Here is a 20,449-nt window from a genome sequence, read left to right on the forward strand (position 1 = left end):
GGTTTGTTAATCGAAGCTATGACCTAATTTTGAGTTTTTTCAGTCTATGTTTTACTAAATCTATCTCATTCATCTTTTCATATCATTTTCAAAAATAGCATATGTAAAATAATATATTTTTTTTGAATATAATTTAACATTTTATTAAAAAAAAAAAAAAAAAAAATTGGATTTTGAATTTTTTTAGGAATTTAGATTAAGTTTTAGAGTATGGGCGAATGAATAAAACTCAGGTTTTTTCTGATTTCCATAGGGGAAAAAAGGTAACACACTCAATTTTGTAAAAAGGTAAAACACTCAATTTTGTAAAAAGGTAAAAAGACTCAAAAAGAAAATCGAAATTGAACGGGAAGTTTTGAGATTTTGGTTTCAATTTTAGGGACTTTTCAGATGAAAAGTCACTAAAGAAAAGCACGAGGTTGGATTGCCGTGCCCATGCAAGTACATGACTCATACCACTAATCCCTTAGACAAGACTTTGAAAATGCTTTTGTCTAACTAATCAATTGAAGCGCATGCCATATACTCCTGGGTAATAATTAAAACAGATATTGACTATGAAGCTTACATTTTTTTAACATCAAGACAAAGACATCACACTGGCATATATCATGATTATTATCGAGCTTAACTTTTTTAAATATGCTGACAAAAACAAGAGAAAATCCATAAGTTATAAACAAGGAAAACACGAAAGGTTGCATTGTCCTAATCGAGGAGAGAGCTAAAACCAGTGTTCAAGAAAGCGCTAGGTGGTATGTGAGCAGTGACCCAGCGTCTAGCGTCTAAAATACCTAATCAGTTTAAGCGTTTTTAGACGGTTTAGGCGTTTACAGTATAAAATATTATATATAACATTATATAAAAAATTAGGTAAAAATATATGTTAAAAGAAATAAAAAATAATTTATTATAAACTAAAATTAGAAAAAATCCATTTATTTAATTTAGATTAATAACATATGAACATTTATAAATATATATATGAATATATAACTTAAAATTTAAAATATATACAATTAAAAACTAAAAATATATATTAAAGTACTATTATGTAATTTTAGACAGTCCAGGCAGTCGTCTAGGCCTCTGCTGAGTGTCTAGCGTCTAGACGACGCCTAAGCGGGCACCTAGACCGCTTTTTTGAACACGGGCTAAAACCAAAGAGCTTAAGGTGAGAGTTTTCTTCTTTTTCTTCCATCTTCTCCATCTTCGCAGCCTTCTCAATCTTCTCCGTTAGAATAAATGGATTTTCACAGCCGGTACGCTTTCTTTTACGGTCATTTGGCGGGACAACATGCTCAACTATTATATTCCATCCTTCTACGTTACGTTCACTTAGTTCCAGCGCCTTCTACACATCCTTTTCCCATAAATAGAAACAAGAGCACCTCTTTCGCGAGCAATGATTCGGTCGACCAAATCAGCTGTGTGAAAAATAGTAACATTTCTCTCCACATGAAGAGAAATGTTCACACAACCCGATCTTGAAATCAATATTACGCACCAAAGAAGGTAAATCATCTACCTTAACAATTAGCAAGCGTACATCTCGACCGAAGAGGTGGTTGTTAGATCCCGCAGGTTCTTTCTGCTGGGGTACAGGCTTAACTACTAGAGTCCATCCTCCCAGGTCACTTCCACTAAGTTTCAATGCCTTGTTTCTCGCACCTTCTCCCCAAAAACTAATGAAGAGAGGACTCTTGAGGATACCTTTTTCAAAGTCTCTGGGAACAGCGATACGCGCGATCTTTCCACATGAAGCGAATTGCTTACTCAGCGCGAGCATGAGAGGATACTGATGAACCCTAGTGTCATATCCCTCTACGGAAATCGTGCTAGTCCTACAATTCACAATTCGATTGCAGGAGATAATATTATTATTAGTTAACATCATCCCCAAAACAAAACAAAAAAAAAAACAAAAAAAAAAAAAGATTAAAAGAATGAATTTTACCGTTTTTCACCCTTCAATTCCAGCGATTTCTGGCCCTAATGAACAAAAAAAAAAAAGATCTAATCAGATATTCTCTCTACTACCTCAAATATGAAGACTTAAATCATCTAATAGAGAGAGAATCAGAGGAGCTTAAGCAAATAGAGAGATCCATAAANTAAAGAGAAGAAGTAATTACTTTTTTTTTTTTTTTTTTTTTTTTTGAACAAAGAAGAATTACTTACTTTGATGGCGGATTCGTCCATGGTTTTGATTTCACAAGAACGACTGCTAACAAGGATTTTTGTCGGTCTAGGGATTTATAACGGCTGCTAACAAGGATTTTTGTCGGTCTAGGGATTTATAACGACTGCTAACAAGGATTTACGATTGAACAAAGGTACCATTCGTTTTTTCTTCTTTTTGGTATTTATCTTTTTTCCTTTTTATTTTCGGACATAAACCGTCTTGTTTTTGTGCCCTCAAAATTAGTCCAGGCCTATACTATGCCCATAAAAAAAAAAATCACATTCCTTAATTCTACCAAGTTTTAAAATCTAACCTTTCCAAATCCCATCGAGCTTTTTTTTTTCTTGGTGAAGGAACAATCGGAATTCATAGAAATCTGGTTGGCTTTAGAAAACCTAGAAACTCTTTTGCTTAAATAGATTTGTAGACTCCAAGATATTTGGAACAAGATTAGAAAAGGTCGAAAGAAAAAGAGATATGGATCAACTTCCAACAAAAGGGAAAACTAGACAAGAGCCTTGGATTTTGACCTGTGACTTTGATGAAATTATTGACTCATAGAAAGTTAAAGGGCTAGATCACCCCAAGGGATCCTTCACTGACTTCAGATTATGTCTGAGTGTAACCTCTATTATCTCAATCACTTTGGCAACTTCCTGTCCTGGCGAGGAAAGAGACACGTCGACAGATCCATGTCAAATATTAAATGGGCCCTAGCCTATCCTACAAGTTACAGTATACTTGGTCTTGAAATCATCATAGGCGAAAACATTCAACTCATGAATAGGTGATCAAATTACATATTGGATAAAATACAAACGGTAAGAAACAAATAAGAATAATTTAGCCATTGCATGTTGTTCGTTGAATAACCGATTACTAAACAAGCGTAGAGAAACTCTATAGTAAAATATGTATACATGTTCCGAAAAGACTTATTAGTGTTTTTGATGACCAATCTTAGTATCAAACAGCCCAAATTTCAGCAGATTTTTACAGAGATAACAAAAAAGAGGAAGGAAGCTGCTCTCTCTCTTTCTTTCTTTCTTCAGAAATCTCAGATTCGTCGTAGCGAAGCCAACCTCTTCTCAAGCTCATCCACATCACTTGATTCAGAGCTGCAAGTTAAACTAACGGTTAAGTGTATTTTTCTTTCTACACTGATTTTGATTTGACCGAACTTGTATATATGACATGAGCTCACTTGTTAGTAGCTGCAGTAGAGGCCGGAGGAGCTGCAGTTTTTGTAGCGATCCGGCCTTTTGGAGCTGAAGATAACTGTTTATAACAAATGAAAGACAAGACGGATTTTAGTTTTTGACTTACCTGAGAAACATAGAAAAAGAGAAATAAAATTTCCCTTAAGTGCAGAGAGAGAAACCCTGACCTGAGATGCAACGCCAACACCAATCTCATCAAGAACTTGGTTAGTGAGATCTTCTGTTTCCTCTTCAGCCTCATCTTTGTCAAGCGTTTCATCAATTGCCTCTGACATCATCTCTATCTGCAAATCCAACAACAAATCAAATGTTAAAAGATAGCCAAATCCTGCCAATTAATCTGTACCTGTTGCTCATTAGATAAAAGTAAGCACTTATTAAAGAGATGTTTTCGTTTACCGTCATGTCTAGCTGTGCTGACTGCTTCTGGAAATCCTTAATCACCTTGGCTTGTTTCGTTGGTGCCATTTGCTGAAAACATAGAGTAGGAATGAAGTTAAGTGTTATGGGTTTGACTGGTTTCTATAGTTTCATCAGAATATCAATGAAATTAAGTATTTAGAACTGAAACAAACTAACACTTACCTTGTTCATTGCAACCATAGCCTTGGTAGCACCTTTCATGCCAGATGAAATCGAAGTGCTTGCATACAAAGCCTAAATGAAAGTAAAAATGTAGCTTTATATTAACACCAGGTTACTATAAATTGAACTATTAGTTTTGCTGGTGTTGAACAAAAGGAAACCAAACCTGTGTATGAGTGGTTACACCCCTGATTTGAGCACGGCTTCCCTGTAAGTTAGTAATCTGTTGCCTCAGTCGAACAAGTTGACGAGCTAAAATCTTTGTGGCCGCCTATGAATAATCCAACAGTACCGAGAATTAACAATGAGGTTCTTATATAAAACAGGAAGAGAGAAAAGAAAGGAATTGAAAGGAAGAACTTGCCTCATTTCCAGTCTTAGCCGTTTTCTTGATTTCTGCAACTAGTCTCTTTTCCTAGTTGTGACTTAGTGTTAGTGAAGGATATATACCTCAGACAAGCTCACAGTTCAATTAAACTTACCTCTAGTTGAAGAGATGTAATCTCCCGTTCGATACCTGCGATGGCATCCGATATCAAGCAAGTCACAACAGAATAAAAGCTTAGCTCTACTCTGATAATGCTTTTTGGCATAAATAGACAGAACAGATGCTAAGAAAGTGTTCATAAGATTAACAACACAGTCCCAAAGCATCAAGAACAGATATCAATCACTAGTTCTTGCCCAAATTCAACGCTTTTGATGATGAGAATCGTGAAATCAAAATATCTCTTTGATGATAAAAGGAACAAGAATGATTCAGCAAAACAAGCAAATGCATAAGAAAATTCCCAAAAAAAGCTGGACAGACCAAGATACGAAAACAGCATCTCAGTGAAATTGGCTAGTAAGAAAGGTTTCTTCAAACAGTAATATGTATGCGTCATTGGTGAGTAAGGTAAAACATTCTTCACTCAACCCAATCAGTTTACTAAGTAGCAATAGATTGACACAGATCAAAAACACAATCTACTTAAATCAAAAAACCAAACTTTGTTAGAGATAGGAACCTACACAACATCATACCTCGTGTAGCAACAGCCATCTCTCTCTTACTGGTACGAAGAGCATCTGCGGAATCACAAAATAAAATTAAAAAATCACAACTTTGCAATACAATCAAAAAAGCAGGATTGCAAAATTCCACAAGCTAACCTAAATCAGGGTTTCCAATTTCGAGCTTTCCGCACACTTAAATTACACATCTAATTAAGAAATCTACCTACCCTTTTTATGGATAACAAGAACAACCCACACAGCAAGATCCAATTTTGAAGACAACAAACACTTAAAGATCCAATTTTTATCCAGATTGAGTTTGTTCACCAACAGAAATCAAATACCATTACTCGCAATTTAGTCGGATATGAGGAAGAAAAAAACTAAATCTCTTGAGGAACAAAGTTATCAGCTTTCTTTGTTTTACCTTTAGGAGTTGTCTTCTTCTTGAAGATGTTCATGGCGATTTCTCTTATTTCTCTCTTCTCAAATCGAAATAGTGTACAGTCAACGAAAAACCCTAAATCAGAGAAAAAGTGATCTGAGTGAAGATGATGAGAAAGAGGCAACAAAAGTTGTGTGCTTTTTTTTTTTTTAGCTTCTCTCTCTCTCTATCTCTGTGAGAGTGTGAATGTGTGTGTATATGGAATGTGTCAGAGCGTGTATTTAATTTAAGAAACGGTACTTTGGAACTAGCCGTTACAGAGTCTCCAGATCCTCCTATTAATATTCCTTTTTTGTTTTTTATCCATTTTCTTAAATTAATTGTTTTCAGATTTGTAGTGTTTTTATGTATGTTGTTATATGAACCGACAAAAACTCTGGTTATTTATAGAAAAATTGCTGATTATGATATGCTAAACGAATTGAATAAATCTGTTACACAAATTTGTCGAGTTGAGTTTTTTAAAGTATATATGAATATGATGGTAAATTGATGGAGTTAAACAAAGGAAAAAATGCCAAAAAAAAATCCGAAATTATTTTTATTTGGACGTTTAATACCCAATTGTTTTGGATTGGAATAAAAATACACCAAATTATAAAAATATGTCATTTAAAACCCAAAATAACAAGTGTTGTTATTTTCATATCCACGATTTTCCAACAAAATCAAAATTTCAATTTTGCCCTAATTATCTAATTAATTATTAATTTTTAATATAAAAAATCTCGGTTTTGTGTTAACCATATCAAACCGGGATTAACTCCGGTTATCAACTTCTGGTTCTTATTCTTCTTCTCTCTAATCGATGTCGTTTCATCTCTTTCGACGGTGAAGCCGTACAAATCCTAGAACTTGCGACAATGTTGGCTCGTCTGGCGTCGATGTTCGGACGGAGAATCAGAATTTGAGATTGGAGTTCCATTGTCAAATCATGTCTGCTTTGGATCTCAATCATCCTATGACAATTTCGATTTCTTTTCTGTTTTGATATTGTCTGAATTCGAGATTTTTTTTTTCTTTTTGGTTTCCGTCAGATTCAGACCAAGCACGAATACAGAAACATACACACTGTCAATTCATTTTTTTTTAAGTTTCTAGGCTACTGCTGCTACAAAGAACAAAAAACGAAATTAAAAAAAAAGAGCTGTTATAAAAAAAAATCAGAGCAAAATCTGATTGATACCTTTGAATATTATAATTGTTGTCACTACAAACGTTATCACCTCTCTGAACACCTAATCTTTTCCCCTACACGCACAGTCAAAAAATGATTACAGCTTTTTTGTTTTAAAAAATAGAAAATTTGGAGAAACAAGACGGGGGAAGAAGAGAGAAAGAGGAGGAAGAAGAGAGAAGTAGATAACCGGGAATCTCGGTTTGATGTGGTTAACACAAAACTAAGATTTTTTATATTAAAACTTAATAATTAATTAGATAATCAGGGCAAAATTGGAATTTTGATTTTGTTGAAAAATCGTGGGTATGAAAATAACAACACTTATTATTTTGGGTTTTAAATGACACGTTTTTATAATTGGGTGTATTTTTATTCCAATCCAAAACAATTGGGTATTAAACGTCCAAATAAAAATAACTTCGGGTTTTTTTGGCATTTTTCCCGTTAAACAAATTACTTTATTTAGTTATTAAAGTTAGAGATTATTAGATTTTTTTAATGTAGTTACTACTTACTAGTATATTTTTATGTAGTTACTATAATTTAGTTATTTATGTCTAAAAGAAAAATTAAAATAATTTGTTTGTAGGAACTTAAAAAAAAAGCAAAAGAAAATATTTTATCATTTAAATTATTATTATGCAAAATCAAACATAAATTAAGTAATAAAAATCATGAATTTAACATCGTTTAAGTTGCATTAATTAACCATATGGTGGTGGGCGAGTAACTTTTTTTTTTGGTAAAACGAGGATTTCCCGGAAGGTTATCCATCATAATACTATTCTCGTCTAAGTACGTTTAATTGTGGAATTTTGATGGGATCTAATGTATTAATATTTGTATAATCGGATTTATTAGTATATCTCAAGCAACTGCATATATTGTTAGTATGGGTTTTAGTTGATAGGTTTAATCAGCTTAGACGTGTTTCCAAACTCGAAAAAACAAGTTACAACCATATCCGGAAACAGTTTTTATCCGCAAATCATTTTTTTTGGAGCGTAATTACTCCTCCTTTATATATAAATATGAGTCTTTGTTTTCGTCTACTTGAATGCTCCATAAAAACATTTATTTGTGGATTAACACCTTTTCCAAAACTTAGATGAGATTTATCCTGAATAATTAGAATAAGAAACAAAAAGGTTACGTTCAATTATGAAATTAAAAAATAAAGGCACATGGCAACTTCAGCGGCTGAAAATAAAACCGATGTTTAGACCCGAAGACCACAAAAAATGAGGCAGCCATTCCAACTCCGAGACCGCAGGAGTCACGACAAGGTTCAAGTCCAATGGTCAATAGTGATTCACTATAACTAGATTATATTTATTTATTTTAAGTATTTTATTACGTAAAATTTAGTTTTAAAGTTATTCATTAATAAAATTGTGACACATGTCAATATTGTGATGATATCAACATTTGTCAATTCTAATTCTATGAAAATATTTAATAAAAAAATAAAAGTGTTAATTTTATCGAACAAAGCTTAGTAGCCATATATAATAAAATAAAACTAGTTTTGAATTCATGTATAAATATCTTAGACTCTTAGTGATGGATTAAAATTAAATTACTCTTCTTTTTTTTAACAAATAAATTTAAGTATTCATAATAGTATAATATTTGGTTTAGGTAGAATCCTTGTTTTTAATCATTGATTGGTAGCTCTTCGCCTCGATTTTAACCAAATCGGACTAGTTAATCGTTAACACGATTTTTCAGCCACTAGGCGCTGAAAATCGTGAAAGTCAACGATTTTTTAAAAAAAATTAACTCAGTTTGAAACCAAAATATATTTGGCCAGAGCTAATTAAACCCATATAATATAAGCTAAGTATGATTTTGACAAAACAAATATATATATATATATATATCATAAATATTTAATTTAATAAAATAATATATATATAACTAGCTCTCAATTAAATCCCGTATAATCTCCAATTTATTCGCTAGGCCCTAGGCCAATCTTCACCATCCGATTAGCGCTTAGCGATTTTTAAACTAGGGGTAGAATTAAAGAGCACAAGGCTTTCTGCACATACACTTGTTGCTGAAGATTAAGAATCCTTCGCATCGACCATCAGGGAAACCTTCGCTGATACATACTCGCTTGCAAGTCCTCCATCTCACACAAAATCCCCTGAAGTTGATGCTTTGGGCTTCGCACAGTAAGGGTTGTCCTTCAACCATCTTCATCACACCTATATAAGAACATATCAACAATAAGAATTCAATAGTATAACCAAAAGAATTTGTATATTTCAGTAGATTTGTTTATAGCTAGTGGGAAGATAGATTTGTATACCAAGTAGGACTAGGAAGAAGAGTGTAGAGATAAACTGCATACAGCTCTTCATTTTTTTTTTTTTTTTGATAAATGATTAAGCGAGAGAATTAAGAGAAAGCAAGTACAGAGCTCTTGATGTTTAAATCAAACTTGTAAGAAATTATGTGAAGAGGTTCCCATTTTATAGTAATCTATATATATAAAGATTACTTTTCTCTTTTCTGCTTCCTCCACATCATCATCCACCTAATCAATATTTTTTTCTGTTTTTGCATAAAAAATAGTATTTTAAATATTCATTAATTACTTATTTATTATTTATAATTAATAATAGTAAAAATAAATGAAAACAAATTCACTAAAATTAATTCATTTTTAAAATAGTATGAAGAATAATATAATTTTTTTTTGGTAAACAATAAAATTAATAACTATATAAAAATGAATTAAGTAAAATAAATAAAAATTTTAAAATAGTAAAAATAATACTATGAACTTGTTTTAGTAATAGTTTTATTATTCAAATTATAACCAAAAAGTGATCATATTCCTAAAATTTAGAATGGGTTAATGAGTTTTAGAATGGAAGTAAGATTCTAATACATGGTGGAGTTAAAAACAATTTATGTAATTGTATTTATAAAAATTTAAACAGAAAAATTAAATTGAAGTGAAAAAATAGTTTCTAAGAAACATATATTACAAAGAATTATTATTAAATTTCACTTATAAAAAGTAAAAAATTAATTACATAACTCAACTTAAAAGTTTAATCTAAAACGAAGATATTATAAGGGTCACACTTTTTTTTGAGAAACCTACGAGAAAGAATTTTGAAAAAATAATCCATTTATAAAAAGAAAATTAGTGGTCAGAAAATATAGAAAAATGATATGTAAGCCGTTACAAAAAGTGACATGTGATTTGTATAGCTATAATTTTAATATATATATATATATATATATATATAAAAAACAAGCTCGAGAATTCATCAATTTTATCATATGATTTTAACCCAAAATATTGGCAAAACAACATATTTAAAGTACACTATGTTTTTTTTAGAAGACGAAGCTGAGGTTGCATCACAAAATTAACATCTGCAAATAACATATGAGGTTTTATGAAAATATGTAACTTTGATTAGGGATTGGATATTCATTGTCGGATTTAAACGTTTCACCAGTTAGACATTCTTTACTTGGTCGGAAATTCTATTATGTCAGATGATGCACCTGGACAACCCCATTACAACGACATAGCATTAAAACTGTTCATGAAACTTTGTATATTTGCATTTATTGTGTGATATCGATATGTTAAAATGGTCTCTATAATTAGATCAACAATCCACATTCAGCGTTAGCAGTTTTAAAAAGATGTTTTCATGGGATATAAATATGGAATGAACTCTTCTAAGGATAAAAGGTCTGGAGATTGTCGACAATATTGTTTACTCTTCCAGTGAGGTTCTTTAGTCATTTTTTGTTATCACGTGATATATTGTTGATTTGCCACAAAAACATTATTGTGACACTAGACAATTGAAACGACCCGACCTGTTTTTTTTTAATAAATAATAAATAATAATTATGGTGTAAACTAGTGGTCTCATACCCACTAGCCACCTAACCACAAACACACAACAACGGATAACATAAACAATACCATTAACCAATAATAACCAGTACTCCCATAACCAATATTAAATAATGACAATTCACCAATAATCCAAACATCATGAATCAAATAACCAGCAACATAAACCACATTCTAATGACTCAACTCTAGCAACCTAGCAAGGCCAGACAACAACCAATCGAGTCACTAAAACATCCTCCTCTTCATTGCCTTGATTCCACGATCACACTTTGCCTTTACCTGCACCACAAACACAAATTGAGATGCATGAGTATTTGAATAAACACTCACTGAGACAATTCTCCCATCTACAGGGCTGTACACACAAGCAACTGAGATACCAATGTCAGACATAATCAACAAACAAGACATACAAACCAGGAAGCAAGTATCGTCTTCACTGGAATGGAGGTGTCGACCAACACCAGCCAAGTGTCGACCGACACCAGCCAAGTGTCGACCGACACTGGCTACTAGTGCCGATCGATGCTGCTCCATGGTGTCGACTGACATCCACCTGGTGTCGATAGACACTGACTCTGCAGACGCGATCTGCTCGAAGCTGAGAGTCGAATCTCGCTTCCCATCATCTCCAATTCGTCCAAATCTCATTCCCAAAGCCATATGAATCCGTAGGAACCCTCTAGCAACCATAAGGCCATCATTAATGGGAGAACACCAAGGGTGTTCTAAGCCCAAAAAAATTATAAAAATAATGAATAGTGGCTTAGAACACTTTTTTTAGTTCTTTATGTAGAACTGATCTAAGCCGAGTTCTTATTTGACGTGGCTTCATGTGATTGGACGAGATTTTTTGGAAAAAAAGAAAATATTTCATTTATATAAGTAAGCAATTTAAATGTTAATTTATAAGTTTTTATAATTGTAATATGTTTAAGAATATTATATTAATTTATAAGTATACAATTGCTTTTATATAAGTAAGCAATTTAAATGTTATTTTATAAGTTTTTATAATTTGTAAAATGTTTATGAATATTATTTCACTATATCTTTATTCTAAGAACACTATAATTAGTTCTCCCATTTTTTTTACCTATGATCTTAACAACTGATCTAACATTATTTTCACTATATATTTAATCTAAGAACACAAAAAAAAAAGTTCTCCCATTAATGATGCCCTAACAAGCAAGAAAAAACACCACAACAACACCAAAGAAGCAAGACAAAGGAAAACTCAGGCTTAGATCAGTCATGGTCATGCACTCACCTCTTTGCAGGAAGTTTCTGACCAACCATGACGAATCCAACCTTCCTAGCAAGCTTCTAACACCCTCCTAGCTTCAAATCTCTCAAGAACAGCCAAGAAATCTCACAAACTCTCCCAAAAACCACAAGAACATTTTTCTCTCTTTTCTCTCTGTTAAGCGGCGACAAAATCCAACCAAACCCACGACTAGGTCGACTTTTCCCCTTAAATACTCGGTTTTCAAGGATTTCCTTAAACCTAACCGACCCAAATCGATAATTAAATCAAACTGATCGAACCAGAAATTACTGGTGGTGTCGATCGACACCATCCCCAAAACGTAGAGTTTGGCTCGTGGATGTTACAACAATATATATTATATATAGATTAATAAAATAAGTATGGTGTTTCTATAGATTTATCTTTTAATTTTTAAATAATTATATTTTTGTTCAATGATTCTTATTGATAAAAAATTTAAATAAATTCTCACGCAAATAGATATCACAAAGAAATATTATCTTTAATAATATATATGTTGTATATCACTTAGTAAAGTAAGTTCATTTCTATAGATTTATACTCAAAAGTTGGAATGATTAAATTTGAGGTCAATAATTTATATTCATTAAAAAAAATTAAAATCCCATGCATGCGTGGATACAAATTTTAGCAGATGCATAAAGCTTAGTTAGTAAAAATATCAAAGTATATTATTTATCAATGTGAAAATGAAGATTAATGAAGATATATAGAATAAAATCTGATATTTGAAAAAGAAAAAAAAAACAAATCTACGAAGATATATATGTGCCAGATTGTTTTCTACATATTTATCTTATGATCTAGTAAAAAGTGTAAAATAGATATGTTTTTAAATTTTACGTACAATAAAATTATTCCACTTCACATTTCTAGTATTTTCTTAAATAATCTACTCAAAAGATTTTATATTCTTAAGTTTTAAAAAAAAATGTATTTTATTATATTTTTAAATTAAAAAATTAATATAGATAAGTATTAAAATATTTTTATCGATATTATCCACATATATTCCCATATTATTAATTCAGAAATACATTTGGCAAAATAACATCTTTTTGTAAGATTTACGTAATTAAACCATTACCATTTGAATAAATATCAAAATTTGAAGTTATTATTTGTAATATAATCATACTTTAAATTAATATCCAAAAAAAACAAACTTTAAATAATTGTAAAAGAAATTAGTATCTATAATTTAAATATTTTAGATACTTTTCACTTACTAAAAAAAAATACTTGTGAATCATGTTATCAAGCGGGTTAAAGCTGTTTAAAGAAATATGATTATATAGTTTTTTTTACGGGTTAGTCTACTGAAATACATAAAATATTTTATACATAAAATATTTTTAGTTTGATATCAAATGATGAGTTAACGAGAGGTGTTAAGCCAATTCTAACCGGTACAAAAAAAACAAAAAAAATGTAATCTATCTAAAATTATAGAATCTGAATATTAATCAAAAGATATTAAAATAAAACACAAAAATCACAACATACATATTTTCTTAATAATTAGATTTAAAAAAAATTCGCGTGTACCGGTAATGATGAAATGATTTAGCATATCCTTTTGTTATTCATCTCTCTACACCGGTTAAACCGGTCCCGGTATGGAATTTGGGTTTTATTTTATTTTTCATTGTAAGCTCTAATTTACAAATTAGCTCAATATTGCATAAACGTGTTTCTATTTTGGGCTTTTTACTGCTTCAATTGCAATTTCGGCCTGCATGTTTGTGTTTACATGAAAAAAAAATCACGGAAGATTCCCATTTTTTCTGGGGGAAAAAATTATGAAGAAAAAATAAAACAAAAAGGAACTTATCCGATTTGGCAAACTAAAAGTTCCAAGTTCCAACTGTAATTCATTAAAAATCACATAAGATTCACATTGTTTCAACTGCAATTTCTACCTTTAACTTTCCGTTTCTGTGAAAGAAGAAAATTCACTTTCTTTATTTTTTTTATCAGAAAAAGAAAATTTTCCAAAAGTAATATTATGCGATTTTTCCTTTTTTGGCATCTAAAGTTTTCAAATCGTTTTGTTTAAAATATTTGAAGTTGTAGGTTCACTGGAAAAGGTACACACTAAACGCAGACGCAATCAGCTAATTGAGTTTATAGTTCCACAAAAAGTCAAGACAGGTTTAAGTGGGTAGATGAGACTGTCCCAAGAGTAAGTTAACTTGCCACAAAACAAAAAAAAATGAGAATCATATCTGATATTTTTTTCACTGAATCTTCACAACCACCAAAACCTAAAATTAACCCTCCCAAAGTTAGATGGTCAGACAAAAGACCAAACACAAACACTCAAAAAAAACTCAATATATAACACAACACTCTCTTTATACACATTACAACACACACAAACCAATTACATCATACATCATCTTCAAAACAATGGCGGTTTCAAAGCTCGCATCGGCTGCTACGAGCGATAAGAGTTGCAAAATACTCTTAGGGATGAGATTACTTGCCTTCTCAGCCACGTTATCTGCAGCCATTGTAATGGGATTAAACAAACAAACAAAGACTTTCGTCGTGGGAAAAGTTGGAAACACTCCAATCAACGCTACTTTCACTGCTAAGTTTGACCACACACCAGCTTTTGTGTAAGCAAGCCTCTTCAAATACACATTCTAAGACTTTCTAAATCTTGATGTTGAGACTAATCTTTTTTGATAATTTTTGGTGCTGGGAAACAAAAAAGGTTTTTTGTTGTAGCTAATGCAATGGTGAGCTTCCACAACTTGTTGATGATTGCTCTTCAGATATTTGGAGGGAAAATGGAATTCACTGGTTCTCGTCTTCTCTCTGTCGCAATTCTTGACATGGTAAACATATAAATATTTACATTTTCACGACTATAAAACCAACTAGTTTGAGTTAATATATTTATTTATTTATAATGTTTTTTAATTTAATTTAATTCACATTTATAAAGGAAAAAGACTTTAGAGACAAAATATACAATTCTTTAACAATATTGTGTTTGGAAATAATTATGAAGTTTCAGATTTTTTTTGGATATTTTGTCGTTTTAAATAAATGATAAATGTTAGAAGAGAGTCTCATATTTATGCTGACTTGGCTTCTTCTCATCGGAAAAAACAGCTGAACGTGACTCTAATCTCGGCGGCAGCAAACGCGGCGGCGTTCATGGCGGAGGTAGGGAAGAACGGGAATAAACACGCGAGATGGGAGAAGATTTGTGACAGATTCGCCACTTACTGCGATCACGGTGCCGGAGCATTAATGGCCGCCTTCGCCGGTGTAATCCTTATGCTCATCATCTCCGCCACGTCAATCTGTCGTCTCGTCCAATCTAATAAATACTGCTCCACCACCGCATCTCCCTCAGTCGTCCCCTGAAAACATACACACGTGTTTCGTTCCTTCCCCTGTTTTTCTTCTTCTTTCTCTTATTTCTTTGTTTCTTGATGAGTGTTGTTTTGTGTGTATCTCAATTCTCAAGTGATCTATCACATTGTGTAAGCTTTTGGTCTCTTCTTAGTAAAACTTTCTTCTTTTGTGTTTATTCATAATTCTATTACCTGCGAGATATCATAATTCTATTACCTGCGAGTAAGTATTATCCGATTTATAGTTCTCGTTTTATTACATTTATATTATTGCTAAAAATTCTAAGAAGCGATCAAAAATTTTAGGATTTGGGTGATGATTTTAGATATTTAGTATAATTTTCATACATCAAAAATTGAGTCACACATAATGAGAATCTCAAAAATTGACATCTTTGCCCTACACAAGACATATTTTGCCGAAATAAGATGACCAAACATATGCATACTGCATGTGTTGTAAGAGAAAAAAAAATGGAAAAAGAATAGATAAAAATTACAACAACCGATTTACATTTTTTTTGTTTGTTTTGTTGATGATAATCGTACCATTTCTTATAAAAGATTTTGATACTTTAATTTTGGCCCATGAGCTTGGTTCTTGTCAACCTAAACATGACTACTGAAGAAACCCATAGATCATCATCTCTCATGACATGGTCATGCTCAAATCATGAAACTTTAATTCGGAAAGTGGTTTAGGTAAGAAGTAGAATCCCAACGTCAAAAACACATCTCTTTTCTAACCTCAAAGATCGCCACTTATATATAAGATTATCCACAAACCCCATAAACACACACACAATCACAAAACACAAGAGCTCAAAACAAAAACACCAAAGCAACAATGTCGAAAATCTCAAAGGCTTCTTCTCTCTGTTCTCTCCTCCTCGTCTTCGTCCTCCTTAGTTCCCGACCCGCACTCTCACTCCGCGGCCCAAAGCTTCTTTCAGAACCAAAATCAGCTCAATCCCTAATGGATGATTCATCTTCAATGAACAAGATCGAGTCCGGAAATGCAAAATCCATGATTGGTGGATTCTTCAGTCACATGTTTCCATTGAAGGGCTGGCCTTTCCCAAAGTACCCACCTTTCACTATGGTTAACCCTAACATTCCTACAAACCCATCTGGAGCTCAAGAGGAAACCACGAAGTTACCTTCTTCTCCAAGCAAAGGAAACAAAGATGGAGGAAACGCTTGAAGATTGGAGTTAGCTTACTTGTGTTTGAAGAAATTTCTATGGTTTTACATTGCATTAAATAAAAAATGTAACTTTAACAACTGAATGGTAAAAGAAGAATATGTTTATCTATCATTAGCTCCAAGCTATTTTCGATATGACAGTTACAGGAATATTAACAATGTGTCCTGTATTTCCAAACAATCCGATTCTGCCAAAACTAGAACTAGAACTGTTCTTTGTCGCGTTGAGGGTTATGCTAAGTACTTGAGTTTCTCCCAAGCCTATAGAAAACAGACCAGGGGATATTTTCATTGAAACACCATAAGGAGGACTCCAGCCAACATTATATGTCTCATTCCCGGCTATGTTTCTTACTGATCTCTGAAATATTTGCGTGCCATTGAGCGTCGATACAGTAATCGAAGGCATGTTGAGGTCAAAGCCGCTGATCGTTGTGTTGGTAGCGGAACAATGAAGTCCAGTATAGTTAAATACCACCGGATCCGAGCCATTGATCCCACATAGAAATGACATATAGTCTTCAAAACCTACATAGGAGAAAAGCATTATACATTTTGAAATGACAAATCAAACTTTAACTTGTGTAAGCCAATTTTAATATACACTTACTTGTATCAAAAATTAGACCAGGGTTTAAAGCTGCGGTTGCATTAACAAAACCATTTCCCATGTCAAACGGTGTTGCGGTGTAGAGGCTTTGATCTGGATTGGAAAAAGATCGCTGAGCCATTATCGGACTGCCTTTATTATCATAAAGAAGAGCAGTTGTTGAAAGCGCTGATGCGATTTGTGAAGGAGTAAATTGTGGGTAAGTTTGTTTGATTAATGCAGCCACACCAGCTACATGAGGAGCAGCCATGCTTGTACCGGACATCATAGCACACTTCTCACCTAAACAAAGCAAAACGAACCAAAACTTAAATCTTAAATTATTGAAAAAAATGCTCTGTTTTGATATACTTTACCTATAAACTCGGTTGAGTCAGTTGAAGCAGAACTCCAAGCACCCCAAATAGAGTTACCAGGAGCAACAAGGTTCGGTTTTAATATGTCTGCGTCGTTAAATAAGTTGTCTTCTGGATCAGGTCCTCTTGCTGAGTAATACATGACCTTAGGAGCTCTGTCACTGAAGTTAGCATTTAAACCACCTTCAATGGCTGCAACCGCTCCAAAACTAACAATATCTTTCGTGCTACCATCTCTTTGAAGAGAAGTGTTATAGTACTTGAGTAAAGTCTGCAAGAAAAACATGTCTTTAGTGCATTAGAAACCATGTATAATATAAACCTTTAAACAAATGCTTTATATATTTTCTCACCTTGGAATCTTCTGCTGATGGAATTATGATTCCAGGCATATCCATAGGCGTTGGATTGATCTGAAAGCCAAAAACATACGGGTCCATATAGAACACAACGCCAACCGCGGATAGATTCTTGGCAACATCTAAAGCTTGTTTAATAGTGGAAAGACCGATAACAAAACGAGCCGAGTAGCTACATATCAAAAGATTCCCCGAGACAAGATCTTGATCGAAATTTTCATAATCTTGACATTCACCTACATACATATCCTTATCTACAGAAGTAATATTGTTCAAGGCATGAAAAGCAGATATCATCTTGTACATTTTCCCATCATCCGTAGGAACTATAAAGAGAAACAAAATTACACAAGTTACAAATCCGTAATCATCGAAAGTTATTAGTTTGAGATGGTAAGAGGACTTACTTGCGAATCCTATGCCTGGAATAGTTACATTGTTTCCTAGGATTAAGGAATTGGAGTAGACTCTATCATGAGAGGAAGCACCAACTGTGAAAATCCAAGGACTAAAAGAAGACATGCTTTTAGGCGCTGGACCGGTATTTCCCGCAGCTTGGACTACGAAGATTCCAGCTTTGACAGCAGAGAGTAATGCCATATCTATTGGGTTAAAGAATGTTGCAACACCAGGAGGTTTTCGATTCGGTGTAATTGATAGACTTAATATATCTACTCCATCTTGAGCTGCCTAAAAAAATGTTACAACCATTATATTTTAAAGTCTTTAAATTTGAAAGAATAGCTACAATCTTGAATCACGTTTTGCAAACCTGATCTATAGCTGCAACAACATCTGCAGCAAAACCTCCAAAACCCTTGTACAATGCCTTGTAAACAGAAATACTAAAATATAGAAAGAATCATAAAAGTTAGTTTGGGAAAGAATTTACCATTTATCCAAGTTTTGTTGTTTTACTTACAATGCACGAGGAGCGACTCCACTAGCGTTTCCAAAGCTATGATTTGAAACTATCACTGGAACGCCGTGGTTACCCGCTGCAATCGAAGCTGTGTGTCTGCATATATACATACATCCAAAGCAACAATCTTTTAAGCTTCAAACTCTGTTTTTATGTGACATAACCAAATAAATAGTTACACTTACGTGCCATGGCCATCTCCATCAAAAGGAGAAGCGTAATCTTCAGATGAGTTAAAGATTCCTCTTGTAACAGCGGATTCCGCGAAATGCCGTGCTCCAATCAGCTTTCTGTTGCAAGATCCTGATGGAAAATCTGGTGTGACTTCACAAATACCTGAGAAATGCTTAGGGGTTGGATATGAACGCTGAGAGTAAGAGTCCTTGTCGTCGAAACTAGGATGTTTCGGATCGATCCCGGTATCGATAAAACCGATAACAACTCCTTCTCCAGCAATCTCAAATCCACCTTCTTTAACCCATGCTCCTTGTGGTAAACCCATGAACTGTGGAGTATACGTTGTTGCTGTCCTAACAGAGTAATCCAACACTATGTTTGCTACTTCTCTCCTCATTGCAAGCTTCTCAGCCTTAAAGAAACAAACACAGAGACTCAATATCAAGTATACTCAAAGATTAGTTCTTACAATGATCAAGAACTCATGTGTTTTTAATACCTGTTGTGAGTTAACAAACAGAGCAAATCCATTGATTAGATAATGGTAACTATAAAGCTTTATATAAGTCTCTCCTTTTAATGTCTTTCTCAAGAATGAGTCATGAGATTGAGCAACAGATGGTATCTTTGACCTCCCATGACGTTTCCTTGAATTGTTCCTATACAAAAAAAAAACACACACAAAAATGGGTTTTAATAAAGCTACAGAGAGAGAATCGAGTGACAAGAATAAAAGAATCAAAATTTATCAGTATATATACCTTGGTTGAGGTTTTGGTGTAAAGTTGGACTTTTTGTGTTTATGTCTAATTTGCTTAAGCTCTTGTTCTTCAAAGAGATGAACAATAGGTGGTTGTTTAAGTGTGACAATGTACACAGCAGTATCATCATCATTATCATCATCATCTTGTTGTCCCAAAGTGTTATTAGACAAAAACACAAAAGAGATCACAAGTAATAAAAACCCAAACTTCACCAACATTTTTGTCTACCTTCTAAATAAAGAAAGTGGAAACACACACAAAAAAAGGGGTTTTGATCTCTCTGTTTATACAGAGAATATATAAGTAAGTTCATAAACCCTACCAACTGAGAAAGAAAAGAACCAAAGATAATCTAATAAAAGCTGCAAAAAGAAGAAGAACGCATTAAAGCATATTCATGGTGAACAAGTGGAAGTGACAGAGAAACAAAAAAAAAGGACTTGCCTTTTTCGTGTCGGAAGGTCGGTGAAAGAAGAGTGCGCATTTATAAATGTACTATTATTATTGAACACATAGAAAAACTGAAAAAGAGATACATGAAATAAGCAAAATATAATCACGAGGATCTGAAACCTTTTTCTTTTGTTGGATGGATTCTGAAAAAATTGTGAGATGATTTGAGTGGTTACCACGTATTTGGTTCCCACATGATTAAAGTAGAGGAGAAGAAGGAAACACTTATAAGTGCGATCGAACTTAAAAGGAGTCTCCTTTTTGTTTCTTTTCAATTATTCAATGTTTCTCTTTTTGGATTCGTTGATACATGATTATTGCGAATTATTGCGATTATTTTAAAACTCAGTTAAAATAGACTGAAAATTTTTAAAGTTTAAGAAATTTACATACTTTGTTTAGGTTTTAGAGCTATTGAC

At 32.9% G+C, this 20,449-nt stretch overlaps 5 protein-coding genes across 5 annotated transcripts; 2 read left to right on the forward strand and 3 right to left on the reverse strand.

Annotated features, from left to right (window-relative positions):
• Window positions 1,190–2,771, reverse strand: LOC104724986 (nucleolin 2-like). Its single transcript, XM_010443566.2, has 3 exons — window positions 2,182–2,771; window positions 1,958–1,992; window positions 1,190–1,844 (listed from the first exon to the last, which is right to left on the reverse strand). Exons 1-3 carry the CDS (start codon window positions 2,200–2,202, stop codon window positions 1,424–1,426), a joined length of 477 nt encoding a protein of 158 aa, XP_010441868.1. The 5' UTR covers window positions 2,203–2,771; the 3' UTR covers window positions 1,190–1,423.
• On the reverse strand, window positions 3,062–5,646 carry LOC104724987 (vacuolar protein sorting-associated protein 2 homolog 2). Its single transcript, XM_010443569.2, has 10 exons — window positions 5,417–5,646; window positions 5,017–5,061; window positions 4,473–4,507; window positions 4,355–4,405; window positions 4,157–4,261; window positions 3,991–4,062; window positions 3,805–3,876; window positions 3,573–3,689; window positions 3,390–3,463; window positions 3,062–3,303 (listed from the first exon to the last, which is right to left on the reverse strand). Exons 1-10 carry the CDS (start codon window positions 5,448–5,450, stop codon window positions 3,243–3,245), a joined length of 666 nt encoding a protein of 221 aa, XP_010441871.1. The 5' UTR covers window positions 5,451–5,646; the 3' UTR covers window positions 3,062–3,242.
• LOC104724988 (CASP-like protein 1B1) lies at window positions 14,166–15,359 on the forward strand. The gene is made up of 3 exons (XM_010443572.2): window positions 14,166–14,433; window positions 14,532–14,655; window positions 14,936–15,359. The coding sequence occupies exons 1-3, from the start codon at window positions 14,222–14,224 to the stop codon at window positions 15,191–15,193; spliced, it is 594 nt and encodes a 197-aa protein (XP_010441874.1). The 5' UTR covers window positions 14,166–14,221; the 3' UTR covers window positions 15,194–15,359.
• On the forward strand, window positions 15,935–16,498 carry LOC104724990. The gene has a single exon (XM_010443575.2). It carries the CDS (start codon window positions 16,031–16,033, stop codon window positions 16,385–16,387), a length of 357 nt encoding a protein of 118 aa, XP_010441877.1. The 5' UTR covers window positions 15,935–16,030; the 3' UTR covers window positions 16,388–16,498.
• On the reverse strand, window positions 16,442–20,212 carry LOC104724989 (subtilisin-like protease SBT2.3). Its single transcript, XM_010443573.2, has 10 exons — window positions 19,575–20,212; window positions 19,313–19,472; window positions 18,822–19,225; window positions 18,637–18,732; window positions 18,487–18,559; window positions 18,122–18,404; window positions 17,709–18,040; window positions 17,356–17,626; window positions 17,000–17,281; window positions 16,442–16,917 (listed from the first exon to the last, which is right to left on the reverse strand). Exons 1-10 carry the CDS (start codon window positions 19,793–19,795, stop codon window positions 16,502–16,504), a joined length of 2,538 nt encoding a protein of 845 aa, XP_010441875.1. The 5' UTR covers window positions 19,796–20,212; the 3' UTR covers window positions 16,442–16,501.

The sequence above is a fragment of the Camelina sativa genome, chromosome 11 (assembly GCF_000633955.1).
Source record: "Camelina sativa cultivar DH55 chromosome 11, Cs, whole genome shotgun sequence".
In the NCBI taxonomy this organism is placed as follows: Eukaryota; Viridiplantae; Streptophyta; class Magnoliopsida; order Brassicales; family Brassicaceae; genus Camelina; species Camelina sativa.